General features: G+C 43.4%; 2 protein-coding genes across 3 annotated transcripts in view; one reads left to right on the plus strand and one right to left on the minus strand.

The window, feature by feature from the left end:
* The window catches only part of LOC306794806 (receptor-type tyrosine-protein phosphatase epsilon-like), a 49104-nt gene extending 30704 nt beyond the window's left edge, over nt 1-18400 (minus strand). For both annotated transcript variants that reach the window (XM_079293016.1, XM_079293015.1), the window contains exon 1: nt 18324-18400. The gene's annotated coding sequence lies outside the window, so the exon portion shown is untranslated. The remainder of the gene's footprint in view (nt 1-18323) is intronic.
* A 1316-nt stretch (nt 18401-19716) lies between these two features.
* On the plus strand, nt 19717-21352 carry clrn3 (clarin 3; the record flags this gene model as incomplete). The annotated part of the gene is made up of 3 exons (XM_079293673.1): nt 19717-19948; nt 20762-20947; nt 21075-21352. 3 exons carry the CDS (start codon nt 19717-19719, stop codon nt 21350-21352), a joined length of 696 nt encoding a protein of 231 aa, XP_079149799.1.
* Between the last annotated feature and the right edge of the window lie 412 nt (nt 21353-21764).

Genomic DNA, 21764 nt, shown 5'->3' on the forward strand with positions numbered 1-21764 from the left:
TGGAAAGCCATCACGGATGCAGTCGCGATGTATATCGCAAAAGATATGGTGCCCATATACACCGTGGAAAAGCCGGGGTTTATTCACCGTCTCAAAGCTTTGGACCCCAGGTACGTGCTACCAAGCCGTAAACATTTTTCTGACGTTGCCTTGCCTCGGCTGTACAATAGTACACGCCAAAGGATCTCTGCGGAGCTGGAGGGGATGTCATTCTACTCCGCAACAACTGACCTGTGGTCCAGCAGGTTGACCCAGACACCGATCCACTTGACTGGTGGAAGCGTCACCAACTTAACTTTCCAAGGCTAAGTACTTTAGCAAAGAAATACCTCTCTGTGCCAGCTACAAGTGCCCCCTCTGAGAGGCTTTTCAGTGTGTGGGGGGGGGGCATTGTTACATGCCACCGTGCATGCCTGAAGCCAGAGGTAGTAGACAGGCTTGTCTTCCTGGCAAAAAATATTTAGAAAAAACATGCACTACTGTTTAATACTGTTGGTTATGTTGTGAATGCACTTGATTTTGTTTACATGCACTTATTTACTGTGCAAAATATGTTATGTTGATGTTAGATCAGATGTTGCACTTTTGAAAATGTGAATGTTAAAGGGTCATATACATTTTATTTCATGCTGTGTTTGTATCAGTGTATTCAGTTAGAAAAGCTTACTGTAAAAAGTTACATTTGCACAGTTGTTTACAATGGAAGGCTACTATTTAATGCCATTTAATGTTATGTTTAATTAAATTTTATATTTAAATGATTCAGGCAAACAAAAGAGTGACCAAATACTTTTTGTATACTACAGGCACCTTTCTACAATGTTCAGGTTTTGTTTGCACTTTATTTTTATCAACCTACTTGGGAAAATCATCACAAAATAAAAGAAAAAATTGTTTTCAACAGCTTCTGTCATCTGCAAAAAATTTTGGGGGAAAAAAATCGATTTAAATCGTGAATCGGATTTTTTGTAAAAAAATCGGAGATTTTTTTTTTAGGCCATATCGCCCAGCCCTAATATATATATATAAAATAAATGGATACGAATTGTTTTAAGCTTGACTATGGAAGGTACTCTCTTGCTGTAGGTAACCCCAACCCCAATGGGCCTCCTGTCTGTAAATATAACATCTTTTGGCTTCTGGTCAGAGGAACTGTTTCTCTCTGCTTCACATCTGTGTGATTGTATGACGCTGAGTCAGAAGACTCTCTCTCCACAAGCAGGAAGAGACACAGTTTGGATCATATCCTGTGTGCGAACTGCGGTTTACAGCCAAACACTGCAGGTATAGAATGAGCTGGACTGTGAGAACTAGAAAGAGAGAGGGCAGAGATAGAGCGCAAAGGGACCGACTCAACCCCCCACTCACATAAAAAAAGAAAGACGACAGAGACTTACAGGAGAGGGAAAGAGTTTGAGCCAAACTTGGAACAGCTTTGCATGCGTCTTCTTTCTGTCCAGTGTGAAAAATAAACTAACACCGATGTCACCGTTTGCTCAACGTCGGCTCAGTTGTTTGGCATATTAAACGAGATCAGAGAGGAAACAGACCACTGAAACTGGACATTTGTGAGCTATGACCGAGAACATTTATTGTGGGTGTGTCTTACACACTCATTCTGTAATAAATATTGAAAAATACCAGACCACATCTGACCAATGGCTTAGTGGGAAAAAATCTGAAGCTATTACACCGAAGCAAAACGTTAGATGGATGAAATATGGAGAGACAACTTTTCTTAGTTCCTGAGTGGGGCAGATCACTGACGTATCACAAAAGTCAAGTGAACTGTGATCTACTACAGCTGGACACCCCCATACTGTCCTGAAGAAAGTACGCCTGCGACAGGAAGTAGGAGCTCATAGGAAGAACGCCCTGTAAACTTAAATCAACAGGATATGGATCATTTACACGGCAACATCCACTGCACTCAGGAGCAGCAACCAAACAGCTGAAATAAAGTTCTCAAAACTCTTTGTATCTTTTTCTTCAAAAGGCATCACTCCAGCTGATCTACAAGGCAGGGCCGTGCGCTCGAGTAAATACAGTAATCTAGTCATCAGACAGAGTGGAACTTGCACCCCCCCCCCCCCCCACCAGACCCTCCTTCCAGGAAGTAGTCATGTAAATACTCTGTAAATGCTCTGCTGACATGTAACGTGAAACATGCTGAAGGCCACTGGCTGCAGCCTGGAGGGCAAAAGGATCATATTTGCAGGGATGATGCGTTGACCACAATTTCGATATTTCTAAAAAAGAACGTTACAATGGAATTACATCTCTTGCCGCAGACATGCCGTGCATTTCACCAACAGGCCCGAGAGAATTGAGACGGCATCTTCAGAGCATAGTGTTACTGCGTGCTACACTTCAAACAATACGGAAAACAGGATTTCTTCTTGGATCACAAATGATCCAGGGGCGCAGATTACAGATGCAAATACCCAGGTGTGTTACTTTTATCTATTTCCTAGTTACAGCGACCAAGAATGAAATCACAATTTGGTGAGCTGCAGGAGAAACCCTGCTCCATCTGTTACAGGTAACAGGAAATTGGCCATTCAGCATATCATCTACAGTCGCCGCTGCAGTCAGCCCAACAGTCTGATGGATGGCAAGTCCCACTCAAGCTGTGCCACCATTGATTTACGTCGCATACAACTCCAAGACTGCTGATTCGAGATAATGTTACATTTTTAAAAGGCTTTGCTGTGACACTGCGGTGATATATTCAGCCCATGAAACTGATAAATGAGTTCAGGAAACATTGACAGGTGAGATTCGCTTCCAGGTCATTGATTTATATGTCTGGATGATGCACAATATTTATAATGTATCGTTAAATGTGTGCCTCTGTTTCTGCTGCAGTATCAGGCCTTTAGAGACAAATAGATTATTGAGAGGGCTGCAAGGCTTCAATCATCATGAAAGACTGGTTTTCCTGTGAGGGAAATTAAATGCTGTCCTCTGTTGTAATAAACATACCCAGAACTGTCAAATACTGTACATCCAGTGAACAACAGTGTCCTTTAATGACATTTCACAATATTTACCACATCACGATGATATAAACTGGAGTCTTAGTGATTTTGTTGTTCGCCTCCATTGATCCGAAAGATCAATGCCCTTCTTACCCTTGTCTGTAAATCAGACTAGTTACAGTAAATAACACGGTGCTCAGCTCAAGTGATATTCTCTAACCCTTTATCTTTTAAACATCCACATTACTGTGAGCCAAGCTCTCACCAATTCAGCTCGAGACACGTCTTTTTCCTCTCTGTTTTAGCAGTCAATCCACAATACGTAGCAACTTTTTACAGCCAAGCACAAGCCTTTCAAAAAACTTGAATTGATTTTATTTTTAAAGACCGGACAAATCTGAAAAAGCCGGCCTGGGGCTTTAGTGCTGATGGGAAAACAAGATCGGGGCCAGTATGGCAGTATACTGTGATAGAAGGGCAAATTGTACACAAGTTTGAAGTAGCGGCATAAAGAATGAAAAAAAGGAAGCTTGACAACCACAGTTACAGCAACATTTTTGATGTTTGTTGAGTAAAAGAGGAGAGATGTAGTCATTTCCTCTCCTGTCGTTTCGTGGTTAACTGTAGAAGGAGATCTTAATCTTCATGAAATTAACTTGAAAACACAATTGTCGAAAGCGCTTTTGTTTTACAGCTGACTTAGCGAGAACACAGCCTCAGTGCTAGCTCTGGTCCAGCTAGTATCCGCCTTGGCCATCACCAAAGGGATGAAAGGTTGGGGGCTTGTCAGAGAGTCGTGCTACCTGTCATGGGGATTACTGGCGTGGATCATTCGAAAGAGCTGTAAACAAAAGGCCAACATGCAGAGCTCTGAGGAGAGGAGATAAGAAGGTGTAGGAGGAGGGGTTCGGGGTGTTACTGATCATTGTGCCAAGCTAGCAGCTGTGTGATGGATTTCACACACACACACACACACACACACACACACACACACACACACACACACACACACACACACAAACACACACACACACACACACACACACACACACACACACACACACACACACACACACTCGTCTCCCACTGCATCACTTTGTGTCGAACAAAGAGCAAATCAGCCCCTTCCGAGTGCGCACAGTAGAGGTTCACCATTTTGCCATTCATGTCATTGCCCTCGCTGCATGTCGCGCATGGGTGAGTAAACACGGCCCCATGGTCCTATGGCGCGCTGAACACAGGCATGCAATTATTGTGTTCGTCAGCCACACTGATCTCAGAAGGAAAACAAATGCACAAAAAAACACTATTTGCGGTCAGGAAAGCTGGTTGAATTCAAAATGAATCCGTGAATATATCTGACAAGTCCAGCAACATGACAGAGCTGCATTGTCTGTTCTGGTATCAGACAAGTGCAGCATCTTGGCGTACACAGCAGAAAAAATCTGAACAGGATATTGCATCCCTCGTGACATAAACTGCGAGCAGCCCCCTTCAGTTTTATAATCAGTGACATTACACAAGCAACTAACAACAGAGATGCCATGTCAGCCTCTCCAGAGGGTCAGAAATGTGCGGATTAGACTGTCACTAATACTGAATCTGGATTATGGCAATCCTGAGGCAGCTCTACAGCTACAGATTACTTCTATCCCAGCGCCGCAGCAATGAAAGACAATGGCACTTTTTGTTCCCCCAGAACTGACAGTACCGCACAGTAACAAAGGAGGACTCATGTCAAATAGGGTCAGGAGTGATTAGACAAGCGGCAGCCCTGGCAGCCCATATAGAGGCCAAAGATCCCCCAGAATCAGACTGGATTTGTCAGATTACGACTAACAACTTAAATTAGTCCATTAGTTAAGTTAGATGTTGTACAACTGGGTAAAATGGATAAATTTAGCTTCTAGGTTGCAAAGATGTTTCATTACAATTTATTTATTTCTTACACTGTTTCTTTAATTGTTTTTAAATCTCCTTTTCTTTTGCCTCATGTTTTGATGCTTTTAATGGTTTTATGTGAAGCACTTTGAATTACCTTGTTGTTGAAATGTGCTATACAAATAAACTTGCCTTGCCTTGCCTACAACATGGCCTCGTAGAAAAATAACAGACTCAACATTAACACAATATATCTTTTTGCAGGATAAAGCCGAGTTACGAGCAGCACTTTACTGTGATAAACAAATGACACAATGTCTGTCTATACATCTTAACATCGTGTGATGGCATCTTATCCACTACAGATGATGTGAGCACCGTTGTAATTTTGATGCATAATTTATTAGTACATTTTACATGGAGTCTTAGACCTTCAAATCATATATAAAGCAGACTAGAGTTGTATTGGTGTCAGTGTCATTGATAACATCCCGATTTATTACGCTGCAACTTCAAGCCAAAGCTCAGAAATATGCTGATTGCCTCCTGCTGTCTCAGCTAATTTTAAGTGGCTCCAATACAGTGATTTATAAAACAATTGCAGTATTACGTTATTCTGAAACAAACAGTAATTAACGAAATCTCACGTTTTAATAGAGAATAAACATTCTTCATTGTAACCTTCAGTGATGACTGATGCCCATGGTTTTAGCGAGTAAACAAGCCTGTTATTCTTCATGTAAAAAAAAAATGGATTCTAGACACCTTAGTAGTAATTGAATACCAGACATATTAGAGGGAATCAGTTTAGAGGGAAAAATTAAAAAGCAATTACAGTGGTTAATGCGTCTGGCTCTACTGAACTTAATTAGACGCATCTTGGTGACGAGGCATAAACCATTACAAACTGCAGTGCTACAGGCGCTGCCATTGACTGCCATTTGAAAGTCAACAATCTCATCACGCCCTTATTGAGCTGAATCACTGCTTCTCATGAGAGCAAACAACATCATTCATCTATGGACTGTATTTGCTCACAAGATTTTATACAGTATGAACCAAACCTGGTGTTATAACGTCTAAAGGAGAGTTTAGCACTAGTAGGAAGTACGAACCTCATTAATAACTAGACAGCAAATCTGCAAGCAAGGGCTTCAGCCATTTCAGCCTGAAATGAGAGTTTTGAATTCTATTGTTCTTGAAAACAGGAGAGTCTCTTCTTCTCAGGGCATCAACCACTGGAGCTAGTGACAGAAAATCATTTCAAATCTGGTGCTCGTCCAAAGGTCAAAAGCAGCGTGTACACCTGCTAATCAACCCAACTACTGTTCCAAACTCACAATTGGAACACCTTATTTAATTGGCTGTATCTCTGAAGCAGAGTAGACAGATTTTAATGATAAACATATTGACGGGGACCTTCAGTGATACTGTGCCAAACCTAGCGCACTGAAACAGGCTGTTAGAGATGCCTTTCTCTGATTCATCATTACAATATCAAAAGTCCTGCACTAGAAATAAAATACAATATTATACATTCTCTGATTCATTACATCTGAGACACAGCGGTGGACACCAGCTGTTTCAATGCAAAGCACTTCTCTTTTTACTGATGACAGAGACCCCCCAAGTTGATATACAATAATACAAAATAGCCAAAGATCCTCACATTGGAGAAGCTAGAAGCATAGCAAATGACTTAAACGATGTATTGCCTGTTAAAATGTTTGTCAATCAAGTTTCTTTCAATTAACTCATTATCTCAGCAATACAATATTCTGCGTTGTGATTTTATTTAAGGGTCAATTTTGCACATAAAAACATACATCATTCCTCCCAAAAATACACCCAAACAGATTGGTTCATAATCCAAACACTGGCACACACCCATGCCGTGTCTGGCAACCACTGTGTGCTTTAAGAGAGGAGATCCCAGAAGCAGCCAGTGCCTCCATCACCCCTGCAGGATCTGAAGGAAGCCTAATTAAAGACGTGTTAAAAAATTCCTCTTCATCGTGGAGGGGGATGCATTTTGGCACCAGCAACCACAGCTCCCTGTGTTTCATCTTCCCCAGTCGTGCTTGTCGTAAAAATCACACCCACCCACAATTTTCTCCCCCTCTTTCCCCTTCACTTCCCCTCCACAGCTCACACCCAGCCCCCCACTCCTTACGTAGTTTGACAATCACCAATTACAGTCGCAGGAATGCAGGGTGAAATGTGTGCCCTGGAGCATGTCGGTTTTATATCAGACTCCACACTGATATGATAGCAACAACATGGGTGGAGACGCTATAAAAACAACCCTCTGCCTCACCGGCTCATATTTTTGGAGCTTGTGGAAAATGACAGCCATAGTGGCGGCTGGTAGTATCAAGCTACCGCCGGCAGACTAATGAAAACAACCACGCAGAGCCGCGGGAGTTCTGGCTGTTTTCAGGACAAAAGTGCACAGCGTTGAAGGGCCGACTGCTCGCTGGTGCAGCCACGCATGAGAACTCATTTTACTCATTTCCTGCCTGTTGTAGTTCAGGTAAGTTGGACAGGCATCACAGAAGGCTCAGAGCTGTGTCCATGTGTCGGATTTGGTTGAAAACACTGCACAACAGACTCAACATTTCTCTCAAATCAAATAAAACGCAGCAACTAAACACTGCAATACAAAACAGGTCCCCTTTACATCGAACACAAGTCACAAAAGACTGCAAATGAGGGAGTGTCTTCAGAAAGCGAGGCTTTTTCCCTCTCCGGGGAGGACGGATCTGATGATCAAATCCTTTGCTGTCTCCATGTTGAGCGCCTCTCCGCAGCAAACAGAGGGTCTCTCATGTGTCGCACTCCGCTGCACGCCAGTTTTGATAAAAGGCTGAAATATGTACAGCCATGTAAGATTGCACTTGCAAAAGGTAAACAAGGAAATGTGGAACTAATTACAGAAACTCCATATGTACAATCCCCGTCAAACACTTTGGGAAACCTCATTCTGTGCGGCAATGCCATTCAACTGATACAGTAGTATAAGCAGGTTGTGGTGAATAAATTATAACAAACGCACTTTGAACACGTTCCTTGCACCACAAAGACAGCAGAGCAGGAAGCGCTGTGTTTTATAAATACATTTTAAAAACACAGATACACCAATGAGGCTATACAGTGTGGTTGTTTTCTAAAGCGGCCGCGTAATTGCTAATACGATAACAAATTAGTCATTGTGCAAAGACACAGCACATGGAGGAAGCCCACTGGGGACGCAGACTCACAGTTTTAAAAAAATACATATCCCGTAATGTATATTTGTTTTCTGTTTCAGCTCCAGATGCGGAGAGAGAGCGAAAGCGGGGAGGAAGAGGGTTCGAACAATTCGTAGTTCACGAGCAGTAAAATGGACGTTTGTGTGAAGAGCCACCCACCGTCCAGCGTGGGCCTACAAAGAGAAGCACTGTGTGATATTCAGCCTTGGGACAAATCATTTTTCTGATTACCGTGATCTCTAACCTCATTTGCCTCCATGTCTTGGTTCTCTAGGAGCAGCAGAGAAAACACTCAGGGTTCATCGATGGCTGCCTGTGATCCCTGCTCCGTCTTAGCCAACACACAACTGTCTCACAAGGTGCCATGAAACAGGGAGGCCCAGAGGATGAGTAGTGGGCGGGTATGGGAGGAACTAGGCTGCTAGCACACATTGCTGAATTATCAGCACCATGTGTAGCTCGCACTGTATCTCCAACACTTGTGGTGCATTAATGAAAGAGCGTATTAACAGCTTCGGAGTAAATCAGAACCGTTTCATTTCCATCAAAGTTGGAGGATTTGGAATCGAAATGCTGAAAAACATTCGGCAAAACGACTGCAGATGACAACTGGCTTCCTTGGGGATTAATACTACTGTCGATGTGAGCTTTCGACTGTTGGTCGGAATAAACAAGGTATCTGAAGACAACTCCTGACACTCTGAGGAACCGGGCATTTTCAGTTCATGTCCAGCTTTTTATAAACAAAGCAACGAATCCAATAATTGACAAAACATTTCCCCAAAAAAATGTTTTTCGATTTCTGATTTCCCCCAAAACCTAATGTGCCCAAGGAGCCAAAAGTTGCTGCGTTTACTGCTGCAGGAAAACACTGATGACCATGATGTTACGGACCACCATCATTTACAGTAAGCAATGTCTCGCTGGCCTGGACATTGATGACCTCCACAACCACCGGCCGATCTCCAACCTCCCCTTCCTCAGTAAGACTCTGGAAAGAGTAGTCGCCGGCCAACTCCATCTCCACATGTCCAACCATGAGCTCTATGAGCCCCTCCAATCCGGCTTCAGACTCCAACACAGCACGGAGACCGCCCTCATTAAGATCATCAACGATCTCCTCATTGCTGCCGACTCTGGCCGCCTCAGCATCCTCATCCTCCTGGACCTCTCTGCAGCATTTGACACTGTCTCCCATACCATCCTCCTCAACCGCCTATCTGACCTTCTAGGGGTCACTGGCACCGCCCTCTCCTGGTTTTCATCCTACCTCCATAACAGGGAACAGTTTGTTTCCATCAATGGCTCTATTTCCCCCCTAGCCCCAGTCAATCATGGCGTGCCCCAAGGCTCTGTGCTTGGCCCCCTCCTCTTCACCATCTACATGCTCCCCCTCGGCAAGATCATCCGCCATCACGGACTGAACTTCCACTGCTATGCTGATGACACTCAAATCTATCTCAGTACTACTCCATCCTCCTAGTTCCCCCCTCAGTCCCTTGTCAACTGCCTGCATGAAATAAAAACCTGGATGTCATCAAATCTCCTCAAACTCAACACCAAGAAGACAGAGCTCATGGTTGTGGCACCCAAGGCGCTGCTCCGGAAGGTTGGTGACTTCATCCTCGAGGTTGACGGCTGCTCCATCTCCCCATCTCCTGAAGTCCGCAACCTGGGTGTCATCCTGGACTCCACCCTTTCCTTCGAGTGCCACATCAAGTCCGTCACCAAAACTGCCTTTTTCCATCTCCGGAACATTGCCAGACTCCGACCGTCACTCTCGGAGTCTGTTGCTGAAACCCTGGTCCATGCATTTGTCACCTCCCGCTTGGACTACTGCAATGGTGTCCTGTTCGGGGTACCCAACAAAACCCTGGACAGGCTCCAGTATGTACAAAACTCTGCCGCCAGGGTTCTCACGCACACAAAGCCCTGGCAGCACATCACCCCCACCCTCATCAACCTCCACTGGCTCCCGGTCAAGTCCCGCATCTCATACAAGATCCTCCTCCTCACCTACAAGTCCCTCCATGCCCATGCCCCCCAGTACCTATCGGACCTCCTCCGCCCACATGCCCCTCCCCGGAACCTGCGGTCTTCAGACTCTGGCCTGCTTGCCACCACCCACACCAAACTGCGAACCTTCGGGGACAGAGCTTTCAGTGTGGCAGCCCCCACCCTCTGGAACTCTCTCCCTGCGGTGATCCGCAACATCTCCACTCTGGACGCCTTCAAAAGGGCCCTCAAGTCCCATCTGTTCGCCAAGGCTTTCGGCCCCTAGTTTACTTGTTCTGTTTTTCTGACTGTTTGTCTAAACTGTTTTTGTCTAAACTGTTACTCTTGTAAAGCGGCCTTGGGTCCCCTGAAAGGCGCTATATAAATTAAAGTTATTATTATTATTATTACCACAAGCCAATGAAAAGGACAATGCAAACGAGCTGATGATTATGGACCCTCTAAGAAACAGGAGAATATTAAACTACACACATATTTCACTTTTTCACACTCAATTAACACTTTTTTGGGGGGCTAATGAAAGCTGACAACAAGCCCTACATATATGGCATTGTCATCCAATTACTATTCCTCACTTCTGTAAAAACACCAAACAGCTCCTTCATGGTTGAATCTGTGCTGGCATCGAAGCAGACGCTAATCATGATAAACACATATCCCATCATTGTAAGTGAATGGTGTGGATCTGGCATCGTCTCTGGCTGAGCACAGAAAAAGGCTTTGGCAGTGTTTGGATGAGCGTGATTGTCAACAGCGTGCGTTCCCAGTGGGAGAACATATTGCATGACCAAATGCTGCAACGATTAGCAGCATACAGCGTCGCTTCGTTTTCTCGTTTTGTAAACAAAGAAAGAAAGCATATATGTGGAGTGGACCTTTTTTTCATACGTAACACCAAACAGCACGAATAGATTACATCTACAGAGCTGACGGTCAGTGTGACAAAGTCATAGTGTGGCATTTGTTTTCTTACATTGATGAGTCAATTCAATCTCCCCAAGAGGACCATGGCTTATTATCTACTCAAAATGATTCGTGCTAACTACGGGTGATATATTTTCTGATGGAAGAAACATTTTACGTGATGACACTATAAACAAGGCAGAAGCGGCCGTGTAATTTATTTGGAGAGCATAACGACGTCAATCAAATGCGAAGCACTTTTCCGTTATGAGATATGAGGATTTCATTGGAGAGTTGACATCTGGAGCATCTTTGATCAACATTATAAAAATGTAACTCACTATTAATCAGAGAGTGTCATTACAGCAGATATACCCTCTACGAACTGAATGGGTAATGCCAGCTCATTAAAGTCTTCATGCGTAAAGATGTGACATTGTCAACAGTAGAATTGGGTAACTGACAACAAACCAACATCCCTGAAGCTAATGTGGCGAATAAAAACTAATATTGGGGCTATTATTATCATCAGATTTCTCTCTCTCATATCAAAACCAGACTTGGCTCGGATCTGCTGGGCTCTACGATCCAATATTTTTCTTCATCATATGAATTATTTTTAATCAGCTGCCTGTCAGAAATCCGAGGAAGCTAAATAACTACTATGTAATAGTTGACAGGGCTTGCAGTCACGGCCTTCCGTCTCGGTGTTTCTGTTTTGTTTTGTCTTAAACCATATCATCTGTCTTTCGCCACACAGAGGCAGAAACCATCACATAACCGCAGCTGAAGCGACATCCTTAAAACACAGACAGGAATTCAATAAGATGAGGCATGTTCAAGGTCCATGCCCTCGTTTCATTCCAACATGCTGCATGACCCCGGCTGCCTTTAACCTTGGTCATTTATATCACCCAGGACAGCTCCGATAATGATCCTATATATTAACGCTTTCTCTGCTGCTGGCCTGAGCCGTACAAGCCTATCAGCATGCAGGGCGTGTCAGCTAACCCCCGCCTCACCGCCGCATCTAACTACACTCTCATTCAAGACACATTCATCACAGTCAAAAAAAGGCCTCAACACTATGGAGCTCCACCAAAGAGTCAGAAGTGAAAAGGCGCGATAAGACATTTAAATAGATCTTAACTCGCACGCCACATCCTTTTCAGCGCAACACAAAAAGTGATAACTCAAACATTGAATTAATGCTTGGCCCCGTCACTGCAGGCCTTTGCGATGCGATCAGCACACTTAATTATTACAAGCCTCGGGAACGCTGACGTTAAGAAGGGACCTCGGAGCAGATAAGACTTTGAATGAATCAAATAGGAGTTAGAATCGACTCCTCTTCTCTGTGCGGTGTGGCAAAACTGTTGCTCTGAATCTATTTGACACAACGATCACATAACATAAGCCGTCGTTTTGCATAAGCCTATTGTGCTCGTGTGTTTATTGGAGTTACTCCAGTGCCTTCAAGCTGCGTCACGTTACCGAAAACACAATGAAAATATTGAAGGGCTGACATGATGATCACACACAACTCCCTGTGTAGCGGCCTTGAAAGAATGAATAGGAAATGGGCTGCTTTCGTAAGCATCCATTATTCATTAGGTACTGTACTCCTCCATGTCAACAAACTCTGTAGTGATACAGCCAAACCATTATTTCCTCTTTACTTCACTCTTTCTGTCTCATCTAGTCACGCCCTCTTTTTTTAAAATCTCATCTATGATCAGCTGCCAGTTCCTTAAGCGCCTGTAAACTCTAAAACATCCCCCAAAAGATGTTACAATCCAACTCTACTGAGAAAAGAACGTGACCCGACACCGACGTTTCAGCAAAAACACGAGCCAAAGCTGCAGCTGCTCGTCGTAGCATCTTATGGAGGCGCAAGAGAAAAATGATTGCATGTGCTGATATATTGCACAAACAAACCTCTGACATTACATGCAGAGACTGATAACATAAGTCACAAGACTGGGTGGGGCCTTGATGCATCCCCAGCTGGGCGTTGTAGTTTATGGTGCTTCAGAAATGAGGGGCGATAATTCCTCTTTCTTCACCGTCGCCATGTGAGACACAGACACGCCTGCTGCTTCTGGAAACAATTGAAAGACACTTCAGCGTGTTTGCGTCTGAGCCACAACATTGAAGTTCTATAATGTTTGAGGGGGACATTTTAGAGGGACATTAAACAACAAAATAAACAAAAAGACTGTTAAGAAACAGCGATGCCATGCATGAACACATGTACAACAGAAAGCCTCAGCTTCACACTGTTTGCATCATCTTTTAACCCCAGAGACACTATCATAAACATCAAGCTATCTAAGGATGTGTGGCTGGGACTTCTTATGTGCATATAAGATGACTGCGTCTCAAATTCAGGATCAAGCAAACTGCCTTCAAGGAAAATCCACAATAGCTGAATATTCTGTTCTTCCTGGTTGTCAAAGCGATATTAAGCACGCCCTTTGTTTTGCACAGAAAACCTAACATTTGTTTTTCCAAGTTGTTCATTCAGATAAAGTAAAGCGGACTGAAGTATGTTTTGAGCGAGAGCTGGAGATGCTTGCTTTCAGTTCAGTTGAAATCAGGCCACATAGCGCGGGGACTTCATCTCTTCTGGGCTCCGCCCTGCTTTCCCCGAGCAGGTCACCAAATTAGGTTGCCATATTGTGGCCTGGAAAAAAAAATAATAATTAAAAAAAAGAAAGTCTGAGCTCAATTGAATAAGAGATATCAAGTTAAAATCACATCTGTCAATGTGCTGCCCCCCCCCCCACCAGCAGCTGATGTTAAGATTATGTGACTGTGATTACAACAAATAACTTTTGGCTGCTCCCTTTTTTTTTTGCCATTTCTACAAGCAGACAAAAACATACAGAACTTAAATGTTTTCAACAATGTTTTTCTTCCCCTTTGGAGACTCCTAAAACTGCAAGGTCACCAGCTCAATCTCCCAAAGCGCCTCTTTTACGAGCTTTGTGGTGTACTTTATAATTCGCTCATGTAGCAACTGACAGAAATACAATAGAGAAACTATGTGTTGCCTGGAGGCGAGAATACACCCACATTACTACTGCGCAGCTGTGGTGGAGTGACATCATGCAGTACTTCCCTGGGCCATATTCTCTTATTCAAACCAGAAGGGCTTGACCTCGTGGTTCTCAACCTGCAGTTCAGGATCCCCTGAGGGGTCCTACGAGAAATCTGAGGGTTTACAAGATGCTTGAGACATATTTCTGTTGCCCTTAGTTGTGTTTAATTGTCCTGACTTTCCTCTGGTTCTGCATTTGCAAAATACTTTCCCCTCTTTACGCCTCTGGTGAAACAGGTGGAGATGGAAATCTTTCTCTGATCGATCTGTTCACAATCCAGGGCCACGCTGAGGCCATAACATGGTCACAAGCATTTCCTTTCCTCGTCATCCCCTGGATTTAATGTTACCACAGCGTCGAACACTGAGCACAACAGACAACACTCCGTTTCCAATTCAAATATTGCAGTCAAATGTGGTGTTTTGTCAGAGCAAATCCTCACATTAGACCTGGAGTCATCAGATGTTTGGCCTTTTATTTTGAAAGGTGATTTTCATCAATCATCAAAACAGTTTAAGATTACAGTTATTTTCATCGACTAATCAATGAATGGACTAATTGTTGCAGCTCTAGTTGACTCCTCGTCAATACAGAAAGGTTTTGACTGGTTTGTTGCACTATTTTTGGGAAGACAGATGGGTTTAATTTAGCACCTCCTCAAAAGATGATCTCTCTTTTGGGTCTCATGTGCTCGGCCTCACTGTTATCTCAGAGAAACTTACAATGCCTCCTTTGAGCAGATGGTGGGTGAGTTCTGACGCAATCGGAAAAGGGAGAAACCTTGATCTCAGTCCAGCTGTTTTCAGTGCTGCAGTGGCCCAGCCGGGTTTTAAACGCAGCCGATGGTAAACAAAAACAAATATGCACAGCTTGAGTTTGTACATGTATCAATCACAAAGCCACAGCGGTGTCTCACTCTGCCTTCCCCAGCAGCCGGCAACAGCAGCGCCGGCCACAGATCAGATGAGATGTGTGTGGGCTGCAGGTAGCCGTTTGAAGTGTTGAATAGGGCCTCTTCTGACGGAGACACACCTTCTTAGTGTCAGTGAGGTCCCAGCTCTCCGTGAGGCTTTCCGGATCCTATCCTCCAAACAGGAAGCAATACCCCTGCACACATGCTCCGTTTCTGCTTTCCTTGGTTTTTCCGTCACCGTTGCTATTCTGGCACCGTTTCCAATCATAGTTCGTTGTTTCTGGTAAACTACAACGTCACATCCAATACAAGCTTTTCAACCGCCCCCAACATCCCCCTCCCATTAATCAGTACTTTGCTTCGCCTGGTTAAGTGTGGGTTAAATTCTCCTCACTCTGCATGGGTATGTTTTATCATCACTAAATAATTTAAGCATGATGCCAAATACGAAAGGATGACTGCAGGGTTTGCATTCTGTAGAACGAGCCGCAAGCACAAACAAGCCTTCGATTGCAACATGCTGCAGCCTAATGTGCTTTCACAAGCTTCTACGAAGACAGGCAGAAAAATAACAGGTTGGATGCTGTTTGTATTAAAAGTACGATCGTATGACGACTACTTAATGCATAAATCATGAGCCCCTCTGCGAGGCGTGCTGAAACCGTTTCTGCCGGCAAATATCTGACACGTTCCGGGTCAGACCGGGCTCATCCCTAATTGCCGTGACTTTATCCCAATTAGTTCCTTCTCTGCCTATTTGAGGAGGAAAGTGCACCTTCAAGTTAGAATCGGAGTGTTTCCAAGACTTAAAGAGAGGTGGCGCGTACATAGAGGGTGGGCGAGCTGCGGGATTTACTCCGGGCTGGCAATTTGAGGTTTATACCCAGCAAGCTGTTAGAAACCCCAGGTATATGCGCAACTCGCTCCTGTCCACCTCGCTGTGGATTTCATTAATCACCACATCTGTTCGTTTCGCACAGTGCACCCACGTTCAAATGACATGGACTTCTCAAGCATTACAATAGGCCTTCTTACAGCTCTATATACAGCTGGAAAATAGAGGACAACATCTTGGCAGTGCGTTAAACGGCAAATAAATGCAGGTTGAAAATAGCTACTGCAATTACAATCCTGTTGAGTTTTTCGCACCATTTCATTTAGAGACCTAGACACAGTGCACAGAGCCTACCTCGTCCCAGGGAAATACATCACTGCACATGATACGCATTTGATATTCTGACTCCTGAGAGCCCACAAAGAGAGTAGAATTTAACTGGAGTCAAATATGAATTGTGACGAGATGAAAGCCGAATCAATCTGCCGGCAGCACTCAGCAGTTTAATGTTATTCCTTCCTGCGTCCTTACGCAGTCTCATTTGTCTCGGCGTGACTATTTGTTTATTTCAATGCATCCTCATTAGCTTCTGCCACAACAATTACCATTCTTCCCAAGGCCTATACTGTATAATTGAAATGGTATGCACACTGAAATCTCACAGGCAGACAGACCCGTTTATGTATGTGCCTAAAGACAGTTAAAACCAAGGCGAATGAATGAATGAATATGAAACTAAATCACTAGTTTAAAGCAGCCAGGTGTGTTATGATGCATCTCTCTTTAAAAAAAATGTGTAAATATAGACCTTTTTAAACTTCACAACGTAAACATTCTCAATGGGTTTATGTTCATCAATAGCTGACATGAAGTAAACTTGGACCAAAGCTGTTGCCCTAGCAACAGAGGCAGTGAAAAGCTCTGTAGTTGATTGTCAGCTAAAGTCTGGTGGCTGGTTCCACTGAATAAAACCTCCGTGTGTTTTAAGAGGTCGGCCTGTGCTCACTTGGTTCATGCTCGACATGTTCGGTTTGTGTTTTTGATGACATAGCAGTCGGGCATCTCTGAGAATGTTGCCTTGTTAACGGAAAGCAGCAGAATTGATCATTGTCGAGCAAGAACTGGAAGTCACAGAAACCTGTGACGCAGTTCATCGAGTGGTACCACATGGACGGCGAGGGGCTGATCTCGCAAGCCCTTGTTTGAGAGAGACATTTGTTATTGTCACAAGGGACAAAAGTGAAACTTCTCACGTTCAAATTTGCCATCTTTTTCTCTTCTGTTGATCCCAGAGGCGGCCTTGCTCGGTCTGCAGTACCTCTCCCTGTCAGATAGACTACAAGATGTATTAGAAGTAATTTAGCAGCATCTCTCTGACGTTGATGAACTCAGCTTATTGTCCAGCCATGCTGTCACGTTATGGCCCAAAATACAGTTTCAGCAAATCTGTCCATACAGGTCCTATAAGCACCAAATTCTAAAAACATGATACAAGTATGTAAAAATATCATTTCATTATGACGAAAGTCTTTTCAGGAATATATCAAATTCCCAAAGTTCTCTTCTTAATGGTCAGTGGAGCACAATCTTGATGGTGTCTTGGTTCATTGAACTTTTCATTTCCATGGTCTGATAAGACAAATGTCAGACTCGGTTCATGTCCCCTTCTCTTTAATAACCGGCACCCTGTTACAATCTGCTCCAAGGATGCTGATGTGTTGCTGACCGTGACCTCTGACCTCCCCAGGGGAGAGACCTTCCCCCTGGAGATTAATATCCTGCGTGTCCAAGGACTATTGAATCACAAACCACTTCGAAATTCAAATCTGTGCAGCCAACTCCACATTTAGCCTACAAAAAGTCAACATCGAAAGACATAACTCAAAAACGTTGTAGAGTCCTCCTACAAGTCTTAGCAGATCCATCCATGACGTGAATTAGCATGATGTGAAGTACCAATAGCCTCTGATCACCGACATGTTGAAACTGGCTCAACTGCAGCCCACATAGACCCACAAGATTCCTCAAAAATAAGATTGTTCATCTTCATGGCGAATAATCCAGAAGACAATGCTCAAGAACATACACAAGAGGAAAGAAAAAGACCATGACTTGAGGTCACAAACTCCTAACGCGTGTGCCATTAACACACATTGACACACCGGTTTGACTGAAGTCACTGCAGGGTGTCAAACAGAGAGCTCCCAGTATTGAATCACACCGTAAACACCGCCGGTTCGTAGGAATGCATTCACTGCCACATTATAAAGCTGAACGCGCACCTGAAATGGACGGCTCGTGTGAAAAATCAACCGCGCGCTGCTGTGCGTAACGGACAGGTAACACGGCGTTATGTGTGACTGAAAAACGACAGGAAAAGGTTCCGCCGAATGACACGCAAAAGACGGCTTGACGGCAGAAAGTAATCGCGTCACTCACCTTGATGGCACCGAGAATAAGTCCTGAGCGCAAATTGTGTTGGAAAAGGCGAGGCGACGCTTCAGTGTTGCCGCCTGTCACCGGGGAGGAGGAGTTTGTGTTGACTCCAACATAACACAACTGGCTGTCAGCGAGCACACGGGTCCTCCTCCACCGGTTTGGCGAGGAAAGGGAGCCACAGTCTGGCCGCTTATTTTACTACAACATGGGTGCTTCGTTGTGGGCTTGAAGCTTCTTTTTTTCCATTTAATTCCTGTTGAAATAAAACACACTGATATTTATGATTTGAATGAGTTGCCGAGTGCATTATAATGAGTTTTATCTGAGACTTACACAGTTAATTGGAATGTAATGTACATAATGTATGTAGGTATACCTGCGTAATGTTTAATAAATACATTTTAAACATGTTCTGTAGGACTTTGAGGAAGATGTAATTTCAACCAAATGAGTTTGATAAGTAAGGACATCTAAATCCGTATTACAAACATGTATGAGACAACTTCATACCTTTTGCTGAATTAAAAAATTCTAATTACACTCAGATGTAAGGGGAATGGTAGAAAGATTCTGCAAACGCATAAAGAGGTTCTTTATGATGACCATGAACCAGGAAGTCCTGAAGCTTTAGACACTCACAAAGAGTGTTCTCTTTTTAAATGTTGTGTCATAAATCACCAAGCAGATGGCTTACAGTGCAAAATGACACGATTATAGAGGACAGAGGTCAGTTTCCTCTGTACTTTAATCTCTTTATTTATGATATTATTGCCTCAATGAGCCAAACATATTCTCACGTCTCTTGTCGTCACAGCTTCAGTGCATCATTGATGACACATACATGTGTCCGGATGCTCATTCCTCTTCCAGTAACTTTTTTTTCAGGCAGACAGGTAAATAATTAATCCACATTATGTTTTATGACCCTACAATTTCAAGAACAAGACTTTGAATCAAGGACTGTGCACGTGGTTCCCTCAAAGTGCACGGCAGGTTCGTGTGGAGATACTGAACAACTGGAACTCAGTGTGTCTCCTTAAAGAGCGTATTTTACATGTCCTGAAGCTGCTCTGTTCAGTTTTAATGTTGAATCCACTGTCCCCTCAGAAAGTATTTCATAACCCTCAAAGTACATTGAGGAAACAGACATGACACAGTTATTATACTGGTGTCCTACCATGACAACCAGCTCTGTGTTTTCCTTTCAAACCAAAGGTCAATACCATAATCTAGAGATTTTATGACCAGCAGTCCACTCCACCCAGGAAGGTAACTCATACACAGAATCTTTAGAGGATCAGAGGGTCCTAATCTGCTTCTGAGGCTTCATCTGAGCTTTAGAGAAGAGACGCTGGGATTTAGATTGAACTAGCGCAACTGGAATACAGCGATAATGCCATCCCTTAAGAAGATCCTGCATTTCTTTTGCAGTGCTCTGGTTACTGCCGTGTCTGTTGTGGTGATGGCGTTCTGCATGGTAACAACATGGGCTCAGTCGACCATGGAGTGCACAAGAAGTGGAGATGACTTCACCAATGGATCTGCTGTGGTCACTTTGAACCTTTTCGTTGGGAATGTGAACAGAGACTTTTGCCCCTTGTTTGGAGGTCAGGATGTTTTTGAAGGTAAATATTTTCTCTCTTATATACCTCGAGAATCTATTGCCATGTTGATAGTTTTATTTATATACTATGGTTTTATTTCCCTGTTTTTTCCCGTCTCTGAGATTCCTGCCGACAAACAACAGCACTTAAATTGAAATAATTCCAACAGCAGTAGGGCAGCACCAATAATGATATAGGGCCGACACTGACTCAAATAGCTGGATTGGGTATTAATGACAATGGAGCCAATTCATTCAATTCTGTGTTAATATGCTGTACTGTAATTATATTCCTGTGTTGACTAATTTGTTGTTGAATTTATTGGGTTTACACTTGAATTGTAGTCCCTGTTCATTTTGAAGATAAACGAACCACAATGTATGGTGTATGATTTGTTCATTTTATAACAATTCAGTTAATATCATGCTGTTACTCTGGATTATCAAAAGAACACACCTTCAATCGTCGCATATACTCTTTCTACTCTCGCAAGTATCGCAATATCACAAACGGTGGGTAAACGAGTCAATATGGTGTTTTTTTATTTTGAGTGAGCTGATTACTGTCTACACAATAATACAGCACGTCATTTCTTGAATTTACATTGTTGTAACTATTGCATAACATCTTCAAATATTCATGATAGCAAAGCCTGCTAACACCAGTCTGTCGTATAATTCATGTAAACTCTTATATAACCATCATATTGTTATAATGTGTGTGTGTGTGTGTGTGTGTGTGTGTGTGTGTGTGTGTGTGTGTGTGTGTGTGTGTGTGTGTGTGTGTGTGCGTGTGCGTGTGTGTGTGTGTGTGTGTGCTTGTGTGTGTGTGTAGTGATTCCTAAGTTGGGAGAAACAGGAGTTACCAATGTCGTGCTGCACAGTTTGGTTGTGTGCCTGTTGGCCCTGTGTCTGCTGTTTTCCGGCTGCAGCATCCTTATCGCCCTCTACAACAGTGTCAGCAACCCTTATGAGACCTACATGGGGCCGAACGGCGTCTACGTCTGCAGCTCGCTCAGCGGTAAGTGAGATAAACGTTAGAGCACTGAGCATCTGGGAGTGACAGAAGTGGAATTGCCAGAAACAAATCAGCATATATTTTGCATTGCACCGATGAAGATTTTGAAGTCCCTCTCTTTTTCCTGCAGCATGTTTGTCCGTTGTGGTCCTCATTTTATTTGCGGTGAACGTCACCGTGACCAGCATGGCAGAGGATTTGGTACAGAGCTTCTCCGGCGGTATTTTAGCAGACATGAAGAACAAAACTTCAGAGATGAAGGTGGGATACTACCTGGTCCTCCCTTACACAGCGCTCTCTCTCTTCGCTATTGCGTTGATCTACTTGTACGACCACGCAGCCTACACACATAGGCGGGAACAGCAGAGGCCTACAGAGGACGCACCCAAGGAGATAATGATGTATTAGTGGCCTGCAATGGAGTAGGTTTTCAGTGACATTGATACATTGCTCATCATTTCTGGAATAACTTGCTTTAATAGAGAAGTACAGACATAAATCAACATAAACCAAATAATAAAATGTGTGTGTGTTATGTAACTGAAACAGGTTTAATAAAATACGTGAATGTAAATAAACAATTAAGATGAGGTTGTTCCCCTTCTTTTGTATTTGTATTTCCTTAATATGTGAATTATATATTATTTTCATTGTGTATTGCATGCAGCAAACACCAAGGCAAATTCCTGGAAGATTAAAGGTCAAAAATGAATACGGGGGAGAGAGGTTGAGGAGTGAAGTGTGAGAAGGCACAATGGGGATTATTTGATCTTTGCTGCCCTCTATCTCTGAGGAGACATAAATGTAAAAAGACATCTCC

This window comes from Melanostigma gelatinosum (assembly GCF_949748355.1).
Source record: "Melanostigma gelatinosum genome assembly, chromosome: 21".
NCBI lineage: Eukaryota > Metazoa > Chordata > Actinopteri > Perciformes > Zoarcidae > Melanostigma > Melanostigma gelatinosum.